Consider the following 12,265-nt stretch of genomic DNA (forward strand, 5'->3'; position numbering starts at 1 on the left):
GGGTTGTGAGTGGAAAGGGGTCTTGGAAAGTTTCAAAGGCCCTGGGCTAGCTGGTAAGGGCTGAGGTTGGGGGGAGGGGAGTATGGGGATTGTTAGGGGAGGCTTTCCCAGGACTCCAGAGGAAGGGCCTGCGGGGCTGGAAAAGCCCCTGCTTCAGGGTAGGAGAGGGAAGGGGAATGCCCTCAGTCTCTCCTCAGGGGCCTTCCCCTGGGTTTGGGGGTCTGTCTCCCATCAGCATAGATTCCATGTCTTTGCTTCCCCAGGTGAAGTACCTGACTCAGGATTGGCGCCTGACGTGCTATGCCCTGCGTTCTTCCACCCTGCTGGAGGTGAACGAGGAGGGCACCAAGGTGCGGCGAAGGACCCCTGTCCCCGACTGGCTCTTGGCCCTCCCACACACCAAGCTGCTTCTGGTGTGGGAGAAGCCCGAGCCTGAGTTCCAGAAGGAGGCGGCTGTGCCAGGAACCTCCTTTGCAGCAGCTCGGCGGGCAGGCTTCCTGACGACTGTTAGCAGCCTCTTTGACCCCTGCGAGGCCCTCACCTGCATTCGGGTCTTGCGTCCAGGCAAGAAGCTCCCACCAGATGTGCTGGCCTATACAGCCCGCTACCCTGAGCTTCTCCACTATCCCTGTGCCCTGGTTCAGTTTGAGAGCGTGGAGGCTGCCGGCCGGGCCTTTGCCACCTTGCGGGCAGACCCCAGGGGCTTCCATGCAGTGAGGCTGGCCAAGAAAGGCCATAGCCAGAATGGGACTGGGCTAGAGGGAGGCAGCCCTGCTTTAGCCTCCTGCACCAGCTCGGAGGCTGAAGGGCACAAACCGTCTCTTTCACCTCCTAACCTGCCGGGCCCCTTGCCCACTCTGGCACCCTCCTGGTCCTGCGGCCCCAGCCCTGTTCTGTCCCTGCCCAGGCTGGCTGTGAGTCACCTACCCCATGGCCCTGATGGCACAAGAGGTTTTCGCCACCACATTGGATGTGGGCTACAACCCTGAGTCCCTTAAGCAGACCAGAGCCCAGTGAGGAAATAAGGTGTGCGGGGAAGCGAGGGGCAGGAACAGGGAAAGGTCTGTTCAATTTGCTCATTTTTTGTGACTATCTCCAATAAATGATGCCTCAGTTTGACTTGGCCCCCTGCTCATATGTTGAGGGAGTTGGGTGTGCTTACATCTCTCTGTACTTGCATTAGAACCCTGACTCAGGGTTGGCATCTTTGGCTATGAGAAGGAAGAAGGCTGGTAAGCTGCAGCCAGGACCTGAGCCTTTCTCTCCTATACCAGATTTAGGGTCATGGTTCCTTGGGAGAACCACCTGGGAGTGCTAGAAAGGGCCATGGGTCAGGATCCAGCATACTTGGGTTCAGGCCCCAGCACTGTCACTGACCAAAGTCCCTTCCCTCCATTTCTGTTCTGCTCCAATCAACTTAAGGGTGCTCCACCCGGGAGAAACCATCCTTCCCTTGCCCTAGGGTTAGCAAATTCCTATCACCTGCTGCTCTTGAGACTTCACAAGTATTTACAAGAATGGCCTCCTCACCCCTTGGTGCTTACTGGAATCCAGTGATTAAAGCTTGTTGACTTAACCCTAAGCCAGAGGGAGAACCTCCCTTAACCCCTTCTCCCTTCTCCCTCTCTTATACTCAGCCCTATGTTCTGTTTCCATCCTGTTTCTCTCTTCTGGTGCCTTCAGTTGTTAAACTCGCCTTTATCCCAGAGCAATTGAGCTGCTACTTCTATTTTCCTTGTTCTTTTTTTCAGTGCTAATTGCTTCTCTCATCTTTCACTTTCTTCCTCCCATCACTAAGATCCCTTAAGAGGACTTAACTTTCTTCCTACCCCCTGCCATCCCCTAGAGAGTTGCCTCCCCTTTGAGATTCACTTCCTCTGTCCTCTGTATCAATCTTTCTAGATCAAAGTTCAGTACCGCCCTTGTAATCTTCCTTTTCAACCCCAAACCCCGCCCTCATCCCTGATGACTTGGGTATTCATCCATCCCGATGCCCTAGCATTCCAGTTCACGGACTGCCATCTCCACTCTCCACTCAGAGGTGGCCCCACTTCCATCTTTCCAAGGTCTTGAACTCTGAAAATCATCTTCCTGATCACAATCCTGTGTCCTTCCACCTCTCTCATTCCCTCACTCCTCTTTAAACCTGCTTTGTTCTCAAGAATAACATTACTTGAGACAGCTAGGTAGTGCAGTGGATAAAGTACCAGCCCTGGAGTCAGGAGGACTTGAGTTCAAATCCAACCTCAGACACTTGACACTTACTAGCTGTGTGACCATGGGCAAGTCACTTAACCCTTATTGCCCCCCCCCAATAACATTGCTCTGCCTCAGAGCAGAATTGGGAGCAAGGATAGCAGAGGCAGATTTAGTTCAATATCGAGACAAACTTCCCAAGACAGACTAATCTAAAGATGGAGTGAGTTGTCCCCATTGAGAATGGGTTACCCCTTAAGTGGCAGAGGAGTGGAGGCCTACTTTTAGAGGATATTTTAGAGGGGATTGTGGATTGGGTGTGGGTTGTACCAGAGGACTTGAGTATTTCAGTCCCTCCAAGGTAGCCTGATCCATCGCCTCCATTCTGACCTCATTTTTCTTTCCTTTCACAGTCTCGATCCTACAGTTAACCAGTGCTATCCTCCTTTCTAGAGTCCCATGGTTTCTTGTTTTGTCCATAGCTTGCTCATCTTCAGTGCTGTGACATCTGCCTTCTCCAGTCCTATGCTACTGAAGCAGGGGCATCACAGAATTGTGCTTGCTGGAGCCACTATAAATTCATGCTAATTCTCTCTGGTGCACAATCTCTTTGTTCAACAAGAATTATCTCAAGCTACCATTCCAATGGTTCTCTCACCTGAAGCCCCTTAGCTTCACACCCTATGCTCTTCTCAGATGATATTTGAATGAGGTCATGAACTCCTTTCTCTTCCTTCTCCTTTAAAATTTCTTGGCCTTCATCTCTTTTGAAGCAGAGGTGGTCCTTTGGGCCATAATTAACCCTCCTGTTTATGCACCTGAATTCATTCTTTCCCATCTCTGAGGGGGTGACCCCATCAGTCATCTCCACTACCCATCTTTAATCTTCTTTCTTTGGTTCCTTCCCTCTTGCATACAAATAAGCCCAGTTCTCCTCCCCACCACCAGCATAAAATGCCTGCCTTTTAAATTTTTTTGCCATCTCATCAGGGCAGCTAGGTGCACAGTGCATATACCACTGGCCCTGAAGTTGGGAGGACCTGAGTTCAAATCTCACCTCAGCCACTTACTAGGTGTATGACCCTGGGCAAGTCACTTAACCCCAATTGCCTTAAACATCCAGGGTCATCTCCAGTCGTCCTGATGTATAATTTGCCATTGCACCCAGATGGCTCTGGAGGAGAGAGTGAGGTTAGTGACCTTGCACAGCCCTCCCTCACTTAAATCCAATTCAGGGCATAACCTGATGTCATGGTCCTCTTTGAGAACAAAGGACAAATGACAATGGTTGCCATCTTATCAAGCCAGCATCCTTTTAAAAAAAAACAAACCAGAAGACTTTATACTCTGCTTCCACTTCATTCCTCAATTCTGTGCAATTTAGCTCCTGGCCCCACTCTTCTCAAACTTCTCCTGGAGCTCAAGAACGATCTTTTTTTTTTTTTTTTTGTGAGGCAATTGGGGTTAAGTGACTTGCCCAGGGTCACACAGCCAGTAAATGTGAAATGTCTGATGCTGGATTTGAACTCAAGTCCTCCTGAATCCAGGGCTGGTGCTCTATCCACTGCACCACCTAGCTGCCCTAAGAACAATCTTTTCATTATGAAGTCAATGGTCTTTTCTCAGACTTAATTTTCCTAGACTTGTGTGACTTTCAATGCTGCTATCCATCTGTCATCTTGGCCTCCATGACCCAGCTCTAGCCTGTTCATTTTCATGCTTGACTATTTTTTTTGGGGGGGGGGGTCAGGGCAATGAGGGTTAAGTGACTTGTCCAGGGTCCCACAGCTAGTAAGTGTCAAGTGTCTGAGGCTGGATTTGAACTCAGGTCCTCCTGAATCCAGGGCTGGTACTTTATCCACTGTGGCACCTAGCTGCCCCTCGACTATTCTTCTTAAGACTCTTGCCCTGGTCCATCTTTAGCACAGGTATCTCTCACCACTATCTCTGGCCCTCTTCCCCCAGAATCTTGTCAACTTCCCCACATTCAGTCGTCACTTCTGCAGGGGTCACTCCCCATTGTATATATCACTAGCACTGTCCTCTTTTCCCATCTTCAACCAACCACTTCTGCTTGGATCTTCTAGAAATTCAAATGGAATTTCTCTTCCTTCACAAACCTGCCCCTTTCTCCAATTCTACTATTTCTGTAGAGCCCCAGGCCTACAGGAGTAAAACCTCAATGACCCCTTTGGCGCTCCCCTCTCCCTTACATCCAGTTAATTTGCCAAATCCCACTTCCATAACATATCTCATAGTGGTCGAGTCATCATCTTAGGTCAGGCTCTTAGAAACTCTCTGGACTGTTGTAATTGCTTTCTATTTTCCTTACCCGGGCATCTCCAAAGCGTTGTTCGCAGACCTGTCAAAATAACTCGATTGCCAAGTCCTGTAAATTCTACGGCTGCTAAGATGCGGTCTCTCTAGTTTGTTCCCCTCTCGGTTCACAGGCTACACACCTCATTCACACCCCATTGTCTCTCACGTGGACTGTTACAACAGCTTCCTAATTGGTCTCCCAACCTTGAGCCTCTCCCCCTCTTCAATGAATCCTTCCAGTGGCTGCCACTGTGATGTTCCTGATGCAATGGGCCTGGCCAACCAACCCCCTGCTAAATACGTTCCAGGAGGCCTGGTATCTCCAAGATCAAATATAAACTTCAGTTTGGCATTTAAAACCCTTCACAACTGGCTTCAATCAGCTTTTCCAAGCTTATTGTAAATAATACCCTTCCCCTCCCCCCATTCTTTATGAACTCTGCATCCAGCCAAGTGGTGAGCTCCTAACACACTGGCTCTCTTACCACCCACTGTGTCTTTGCACCAGGCTGTGCCCCATGGCTGGATGCATAACCTTAACTCTGATTCCCAGACCCCCCCCAAAAAAGTTAAGTTCAAGTGCTACCTACCTACAAGAAGCTTTTCCTTATCCCTGCCCCTCCCCCAATATGCTAGTGTTCCACCCTACCATGAAAGTACCTTTTTTGTTTGCTTGTTTATACTTACTCATATGTTTACACATTGTCTCTCCCAATACAACCTAATCTCTTTGAGGGTAAGGAATATTCATTGATGTGCCCAGTGCCTGACATTGTGGGTGGTACCTGAAAGATCTTAAGCAACCAGCACTGATCCACTTCCCTTCTCAACAACCATCAGTACTAAGATATAGTACAATCTCTTCAGCCCAGCATTTAAGGCAGTGATCTAGCACTAACTCCCCCTTTTTAGTCACTTCCCATTATTTCCCATTCACAATCTACCATTTGGCCAAAATGGACAATTATTGTTCTTAGAACTCAGGGGGAAGGCTCCCACTACCATTCATTCATTCATTCATTCACTCACTCACTCACTCACTCACTCTCACTCACAGTGACTGTCCCCATGCATAGAATCCTCTCCCTTTCTCATTTTCTCAGCATAGGTGCCTCCCCCTCAGTGAATCCTCATCCTCTCTTTACACTTTCCTAGAACACCTTGTCTGGATCTCTTTGTCACCATCACCTTTCGGTGATGTGTTTACTCTTTCCAGGTACACGTCGATCCTTTTGAGGGCAGGGACCTTGTAAGGTAACTGGCCCATAGGCACCTAACACTGGCTGGATTTGCCCAGCTGTCTCCCCATATCCCATGTATCCACTTACTGCACAGATGTTCTTTCTGCCCAGTAGAACCTAGGGTTCTCCAGGGCAGGGATGAGTTCCTTTTTTGCCCGGGTGATCCCCATCACCAAGCCCAGTGCCTGGAAGACAGTAGAAGCTTAATGATGCTGGTTGAATTGAATCAGCCTGTAAAACCAAGGGGTTGGGGGCAGCTAGGTGGCACAGTGGATAAAGCACAAGCCCTGGAGTCAGGAGGACCTGAGTTCAAATCCAGCCTCACACATTTGACACCTACTAGCTGTGTGACCCTGGACAAGTCACTTAATCCTCATTGCCCTGCAAAAAAACCAAAAACCAAAAACCAAAAAACCCCAAGGGGTTGTTGTAGACAGTCACATCTGTTGGGTAACATTCTATGATATAAGCTGTCTGCTTCTCTTCCGGCTTGGAGCATTCTCAGTTTATGGGGATTAGGGGAGGGCTGCTAGAAAGAGTTAAAAACATGAATTCTAGTCCCAGCTCTGCCACCAACAGACTATATCACCTTAGGGCAGTGCATTCTACCTCTATGGGCCCCTTCCCTTATCTGGAACATGAAGGAGGGTTGGGATTAGATCATCTCTGAGGTCCTTTCCATCTCAAGGATTCTAGGAGCCAGCCCATCCCTGCCCCTAGGACTCATGGGGCTCTGGTCCCCCCTGCCCATGTATGGGAGCCCCCATCCTTAGGTCTTGTGTATGGGGCAGGGAGGATGGGCCAAAGCTACATCAGATACACTTTAATAGAATTTTGGGGACGGACTGGCCGTCCATAAGCACTAGGCTCCCCCCTCCCTCCCGGGTCCCCTCTACTTCCTTAGCCCAAGGAGCTCATCAAGGGTCTGGCCTGGGCCCCAGACCCTTTGGTCCCCCCTCAACTGGGCCTATGGCCAGCTTAGACTTGAGACCAGGCTTTGTCTTCTTGGAGGTAGCACCTGATTTCTTCTTTCCAGGGGGGTCAAGCCGTGGAGTCGGTGGGGTTCCCCCACCTGGACAGGGTTTGGGGGTGGGCGGGACAATTGCCATGTCCCACTTGATCTCTTCATCCAAGGCTTTGAAGTTGTAGAAATAGTCCATGTTAGAGACGGTGTCTAGGATCTCAGGAACACTGTAATCAAAGGAGAGCAGCTCATCGGGAAGGTTGAGCGATCGGATGTCACTGGATGAATCGTCACAGGTCCCTGGTGGGGGTGGAGGGCCGAGGCCATCATGAAACAGGCCCAGGCCCCCCAGGCCCTCCCGGGGGGACCCCTCAGGCTCTGCGTTGGCAGGTGAGCAATCAAACAGCTTCATGGCATCCTCTAATAACACCTTCTCAGGCAGAACAAAGGGCTTTGGGGCCTCCAGGACCTTGTTTTCCTCCAGCAGGGGGGACTCCTCAGTCTCCTGGGGGGCCTGAGCTGGCACCGACTCCATGGCTGCTGGGGGAGGCTGTTCCCCAGGGCAGCAGGGAGTTGGAGGGAAGATAAGGCTGGCCACAGCCCCTCCGCTACCACCATCCTTCAGCTCTTTGGGCTTGTCGGTATAGGCTGGAAAGCCCAGTGGCTCTGGGCCTTGTAGCTGACTCAGTCGGCCCTTGAGGTGACCATAGCTTCCAGGCTGAAGCAGCGGATCACCAGGCAATGTGATGAGCAGCTGAGGAAGCTTGTTCTCCTTGGCCGCTGGGGGCCCCAGTCCATCTTTCTGCAGGTGTTGGGGCAGCTCCAGGAAAGAGGGGGGCACCTCACTCAGTGGTCCCGCCACAAAGCCCAAGGGCTCAGGGGCTGGGGCTGGAGTGGGCCCCTCAGGTGGGAAGTATGGCACCAAGTATTGGGGTGTGCCAGGCACAGACTGGTAGTGGGGGTACGGTGTGGGCTGCACCGGTGCCTTGAGGTAGCGCTGAGGGTCCAGCAGGTAGCTGCCTGGGGACCCAGCCCCATTGCCCCCACCACCTGTCCCGCTGCCGCCACCAGCAGCCAGCTTGTACAAAGACGACTGGCCGAAATCTGTGGTGGCCCACTCAATCCGGTAGATGCGAGGGTCAAAGAAACAGCCGCAGGGCGCCATCTGGAAACCTGTGGCCGCAGGACACAGGGATGTGGGCGGAGAGGACACATCTCCAGTTCCCAGGATCCCCCCTCACCCTCCTCTAACATGACTAGAGGTTGGGCTCCCCGGGACCTATGGGAGTTTCTTCTGTCTCTGGAGGGAATGACGCCCCTCTGGTTCTTAAGGTCCCAAGGTCCCGCAAGGCTATGGGCCCATGTGGGCAATCCTATTGGCAAGGGCAGACAAAGACCCCTACCACCCTGTGGCTATGGTTGGCCCCTCATCCCCTGGAAACCGCCAAGCTCAGGCTCAGCCCTCAGTTGGTTAGGATGCACTTTAAGTCATAAGATGATGTGGATAAAGAGGGGTATTGAGGCTGGCCTGGCAGGAACAGAGGCCCAAGGGAGTATGATGGGTCCCAGAAGCAAGTACTGTGTCTCTCCCTTGCCTGGGGGCGCCCAAGCCTTTATTGGCCTCCCAGGAGGAGTTAGGACAGCAATACTAAACATTAACAATGAGGGTCAGGGGTAGCTAGGTGGCACAATGGATAGAGCACCAGCCCTGGATTCAGGAGGACTTGAGTTCAAATCTGGTCACAGATACTTGACACTTACTAGCTGCGTGATCTTGGGCAAGTCACTTAACCCTCACTGCCCCCCCACCAAAAAAAAAAAAATGGAACGAGGGTCACTGGCCATGGGGTGGCTAGGATCAGGACTGACTGATGATTGCACCAAGTAAATAAGGGAAAGTAGAAAGAGTTGGTGGCTGCCCATAAGCACTGGGGCCTGCCCCCATGGGCCAGGAGCTCCTATCCTTGACTCCCTCCAAGTAGCTGGACCCTGGGCACAGGAGGTACCTGCCGGCGGAGACGGGAATACTTCTTTCTCCTGATTTTGTGGATGGTATAGACTGGATGATCCTGAGAGATGAGAGCAGTAGGAGGAAGCATGGGGTAAGGGGTAGAGGAAGAGGAAGAGGAAGAGGAAGAAGAAGAAGAGAGTTCTCAGGCAGAGAGGCCGGGGGGGGGGGGGGGGGGATTCTATGGTACAGGAATGCCGAGGCGGGAGGCTGCGGAGGCTGCTGGACCCCAAACAGGAAAGTTCAGTTGGACTCTTCTTGAGCATAGCCCTGTAATTAGCTCCCTGGGGATCCTCCCCCCCCCCCAAGGGACAAGGTCCAGCCAGACTGCTCCTAACACATTGCTGAGCCAACCAAGGGTGGCTTTGAGACTCTTCTTCCCAGCCTTAGTCCCTTCTCTGGGAACAGGGCCCTATAATGGTGATTTGGAGAAGGAAGGGAAAGAGCAATGGGACTTCAGATTCTCCACTTCCCAGACTCTGAACTCCAGGATCCAGGCTTCAGGGGACCTGCTCTCCCTCTCTCCATTCCCTTTGAGACACTGTCAACCCCCCAGTCAACTTATGGGTCTCCTTCAACTTAAGGTCTCTGAGCCCCGGGTGGGCTTCTCTGCTCCCTGCAGGACCCACTATAGAATGAATGGATGACCGATGGGGATGGGAAGAAGACCCTTACCAACAGGGGGCAGGGGCTCAGGGAAGGCCTGGACAGGCCGGCTCGCTGGGCTCTCGGGCTTGTCCAGGGGCCGGGGGCTGTAGGTCTCGTGGGCTGCCGCATAGAAGGCTTTTGAGTGCTGCATGACTGAGGCGCCTCCTGGGTGGGAGGCCGAGCCCTCGCCCAGCCCGCGGGCGAGGTGGGTGGGGAGAATGGGGTCGGAGTGTTACAGGGGGCAGGGGAGTTCTGTTTGCGTGGTTACTCCAGAAGGGATTCCGGGTGGGTCCTGGAGGTTCCGAGATACCCAGTCACCCGCTGGGCAGGGTGGGAGCGGAGGTGGTGCATGTTGACCTGGTCACCTCCTTGCAACTGGCCAAGAGCTAAGTCATGCCCTCTTCTATCCTCTAAGCATAGGGATGAGCTCCAGTGTCAAAAGGTGCTCGGAGATCAGCTGAGGGATACCGAGGAGAAAGGTAGTCGTCTTTATTCTTGAGGCTTGAAAGGGAAGGCAGGGGAGGCTCCAGAGGGCAGAGTGGCTTTACTTACCAGGAGACTGTTCATAAAGGCTCCTGGCTGGTTCGCCAAACTGTAGGGGTCGAAATTTAATATATGGAGCGTTAACTGGGTGACTCGCAGAAATACTGGGGTCCCAGAAATAATGAGGGACCTTTAGGTTCAAAGCTCCCTCCCCTCTGAACTGCCCTTTTAGATATTTCTCCCAGGCCGATAAGAAAGTAGCCTTACAGGGTTTTTTCCAAAAAAGGATCAGATTTTATTACTTGGGAATTAATTAAACAATAAAGGTGAAATTAATAAAAATCAAAGATAAGGAAATAGGGAAAAAGAAATACAGATAAATTCTCTTAACTCTAAACTAATAGGTCTCTGCAATCCCCAGATTGTTTCCAATTAAGCTAATTCAAAGGAATGAAGGTTTTATTGTGTTCACTCACCAAAACCTGGAAAGTCCGATAGCTTTCTCGCATCACCAGGAAGAACCGAGAGAGCCAGAGAGTGGCCGAGCATGAGAGAGTTCTCAAAGCAAAGTGTGGAGATTATGAGTAAAGGGAAGAGGGGCAATAAGAGCAGGTGTGTGTCCACTGGGCCATATGTGTGAGGTTGGGTGGCCAAACACAAAGAACACTGAACCAATGGGAGACTTGGGGTCAGGTCCTGGTTCTACAGCTTCCTGGCAAATCACTTCATTTGAGTCTCAGTTTTCTCATCTGTAAAGTGGGACACTATCACCTTCATTTTGCAGATGAAGAAAGTGAGGCTAAAGGAGTTAAATAAGTTGCTCATGGTCACCCCACTAGTAAATGTTGGAGGCAAGATTTGAACCCTGGTGTTCCTGACTCCGAGTCCAGCCAAGTTGTGGTGAGGAAATACATAGGAAAAGAGGACAGCAGGAATTTATGTGCTGGGGCAAAAAGGGCTCTTTTAACATTTTGGAGGTCCGGGGCAGCTAGGTGGCACAGTGAATAGAGCACCGGCCCCCGATTCAGGAGGACCTGAGTTCAAATATGGCCTCAGACCCTTGACACTTACTAGCTGTGTGACCCTGGGCAAGTCACAACCTCAATTGCCTCACACACACACACAAAAAAACATTTTGGGGGTCCTCCCAGTAGCCCAGGAGCTGAGATGGAGGAGACGCTGACTTTATCCGTCTGACTTGGGCTCTGCCTTCCTCTATGTGTATGGATCAGTACTGAATAACAGAATTTCAGTGCTGGAAAGGGAATCCATCTAGTCCCACCCATACCCAGGCAGAAATTTTTTCTACACCTCCAACAAATGATCACCCAACTTCTGAATGAATTCTTCCACAACAGGGAACCCGCTACCTCCAAACAGCCCCTTCTGCTTTGGAACAGCCATGACAGCTTCTTCTGAAATCAAGTCATTCCCTCCCCAGTTGGAGCTGAGCGGCCTGGATAGGTGTATGGAGGGACCCTGACCCAGGGTCCTCTGGCCAAGTGCAGGTGTGCCAGGGAAGCCTAGGCTGGAGCCCCAGCTCCTAGCTACCATGTTCAGGTCCACACTAAGAGGGTTGTTGGGGGCTGATAATTAGCCAACTTCAGTTCTAATGTGGGGGTTCTTAACGGGGGCTCCATGGACCCCCTGAGTTGCTGATGAATAGATTTCAGGGGACCTGTGAACTTGTGTGGGAAAACGACATCCTTCTCATTAGCCTTTGGCCTCCTTTGTAATCCTACTATCTCATTTTATGCTTTTTAAAGTATCCTTCAGGGGAGGCCAGTGGATGCACTGCCCTGCCAGAGGTCCCCACCACAGCAGTGGTGAAGAGGCCCTGGGTCAAGGGCCCCGAGGCTCACAAGCACTGTCCTCACAAACAACCCTGGCAAGAGTTCGTGCAGAGACACAATGACCATTCCGTGGCCACCCTTTAGAGCTGGGCCCAGGTAGCAGAGGTGGACCGGGTCTCGAGGGTGAGTCCCTAGGGGTGGCCCCACCAGACAGCGCTGACGCCGGAGGAAGAAGGTGCCTCGTCCCACCCCACCTCTAATGCTCACTTTGCTGTGGGGGCTTAGCTGCCCCACTTCTCCAGTCTGGGCCTGAGTTTCTTCATCTGTCAAATGGGAAGAAACACCCTTACCCGCTGAGTACCAAAGCATTGTCGAAGTGCTCTGGAAAGGGAGACTAACTTCACAAACAAGAGGGAAGGAGCTGGCCTATTCTCAAGCTGAGTCCCACAATGTCAGGGCTGGCAGGGCCATTAGAGACCATGTGATCCAACCACCCCCTTTTATAGATGGGGAAAAATAAGACCCACAAGGGATGGATGAATCGCCCCCAGGCACCTAGCTAGGTAGCAAGGAGCTGGCCTGGGGTGCAAAACCGGGACCCACAGACATCTTA

The 12,265-nt window shown here is 51.7% G+C and overlaps 2 protein-coding genes across 2 annotated transcripts in view; one reads left to right on the plus strand and one right to left on the minus strand.

The window, feature by feature from the left end:
* The window catches only part of CATSPERD (cation channel sperm associated auxiliary subunit delta), a 102,694-nt gene extending 96,921 nt beyond the window's left edge, over nucleotides 1-5,773 (plus strand). The window contains 3 exon segments of the mRNA XM_043990711.1: nucleotides 264-972; nucleotides 4,647-4,831; nucleotides 5,732-5,773. Coding sequence (XP_043846646.1) covers nucleotides 264-972; nucleotides 4,647-4,831; nucleotides 5,732-5,773 — 936 coding nt within the window.
* Nucleotides 5,774-6,673: 900 nt separating this feature from the next.
* PRR22 (proline rich 22) lies at nucleotides 6,674-9,527 on the minus strand. Its single transcript, XM_043981852.1, has 3 exons — nucleotides 9,404-9,527; nucleotides 8,727-8,789; nucleotides 6,674-7,893 (listed from the first exon to the last, which is right to left on the minus strand). Exons 1-3 carry the CDS (start codon nucleotides 9,525-9,527, stop codon nucleotides 6,674-6,676), a joined length of 1,407 nt encoding a protein of 468 aa, XP_043837787.1.
* Nucleotides 9,528-12,265: the final 2,738 nt, after the last annotated feature.

Source organism: Dromiciops gliroides, chromosome 1, assembly GCF_019393635.1.
Source record: "Dromiciops gliroides isolate mDroGli1 chromosome 1, mDroGli1.pri, whole genome shotgun sequence".
Taxonomy (NCBI): Eukaryota; Metazoa; Chordata; class Mammalia; order Microbiotheria; family Microbiotheriidae; genus Dromiciops; species Dromiciops gliroides.

What these genes read in the sequence shown, in the direction of transcription:
- PRR22 (XM_043981852.1), bottom strand. Translation starts at nt 9,527, where the DNA reads ATGCAGCACTCAAAAGCCTTCTATGCGGCAGCCCACGAGACCTACAGC. An exon ending in TGAGCCCCTGCCCCCTGTTG is followed by an intron (nt 8,790 to 9,403) that starts GTAAGGGTCTTC and finishes CTCATCTCTCAG; the next exon opens with GATCATCCAGTCTATACCAT. An exon ending in ATTCCCGTCTCCGCCGGCAG is followed by an intron (nt 7,894 to 8,726) that starts GTACCTCCTGTG and finishes CTGCGGCCACAG; the next exon opens with GTTTCCAGATGGCGCCCTGC.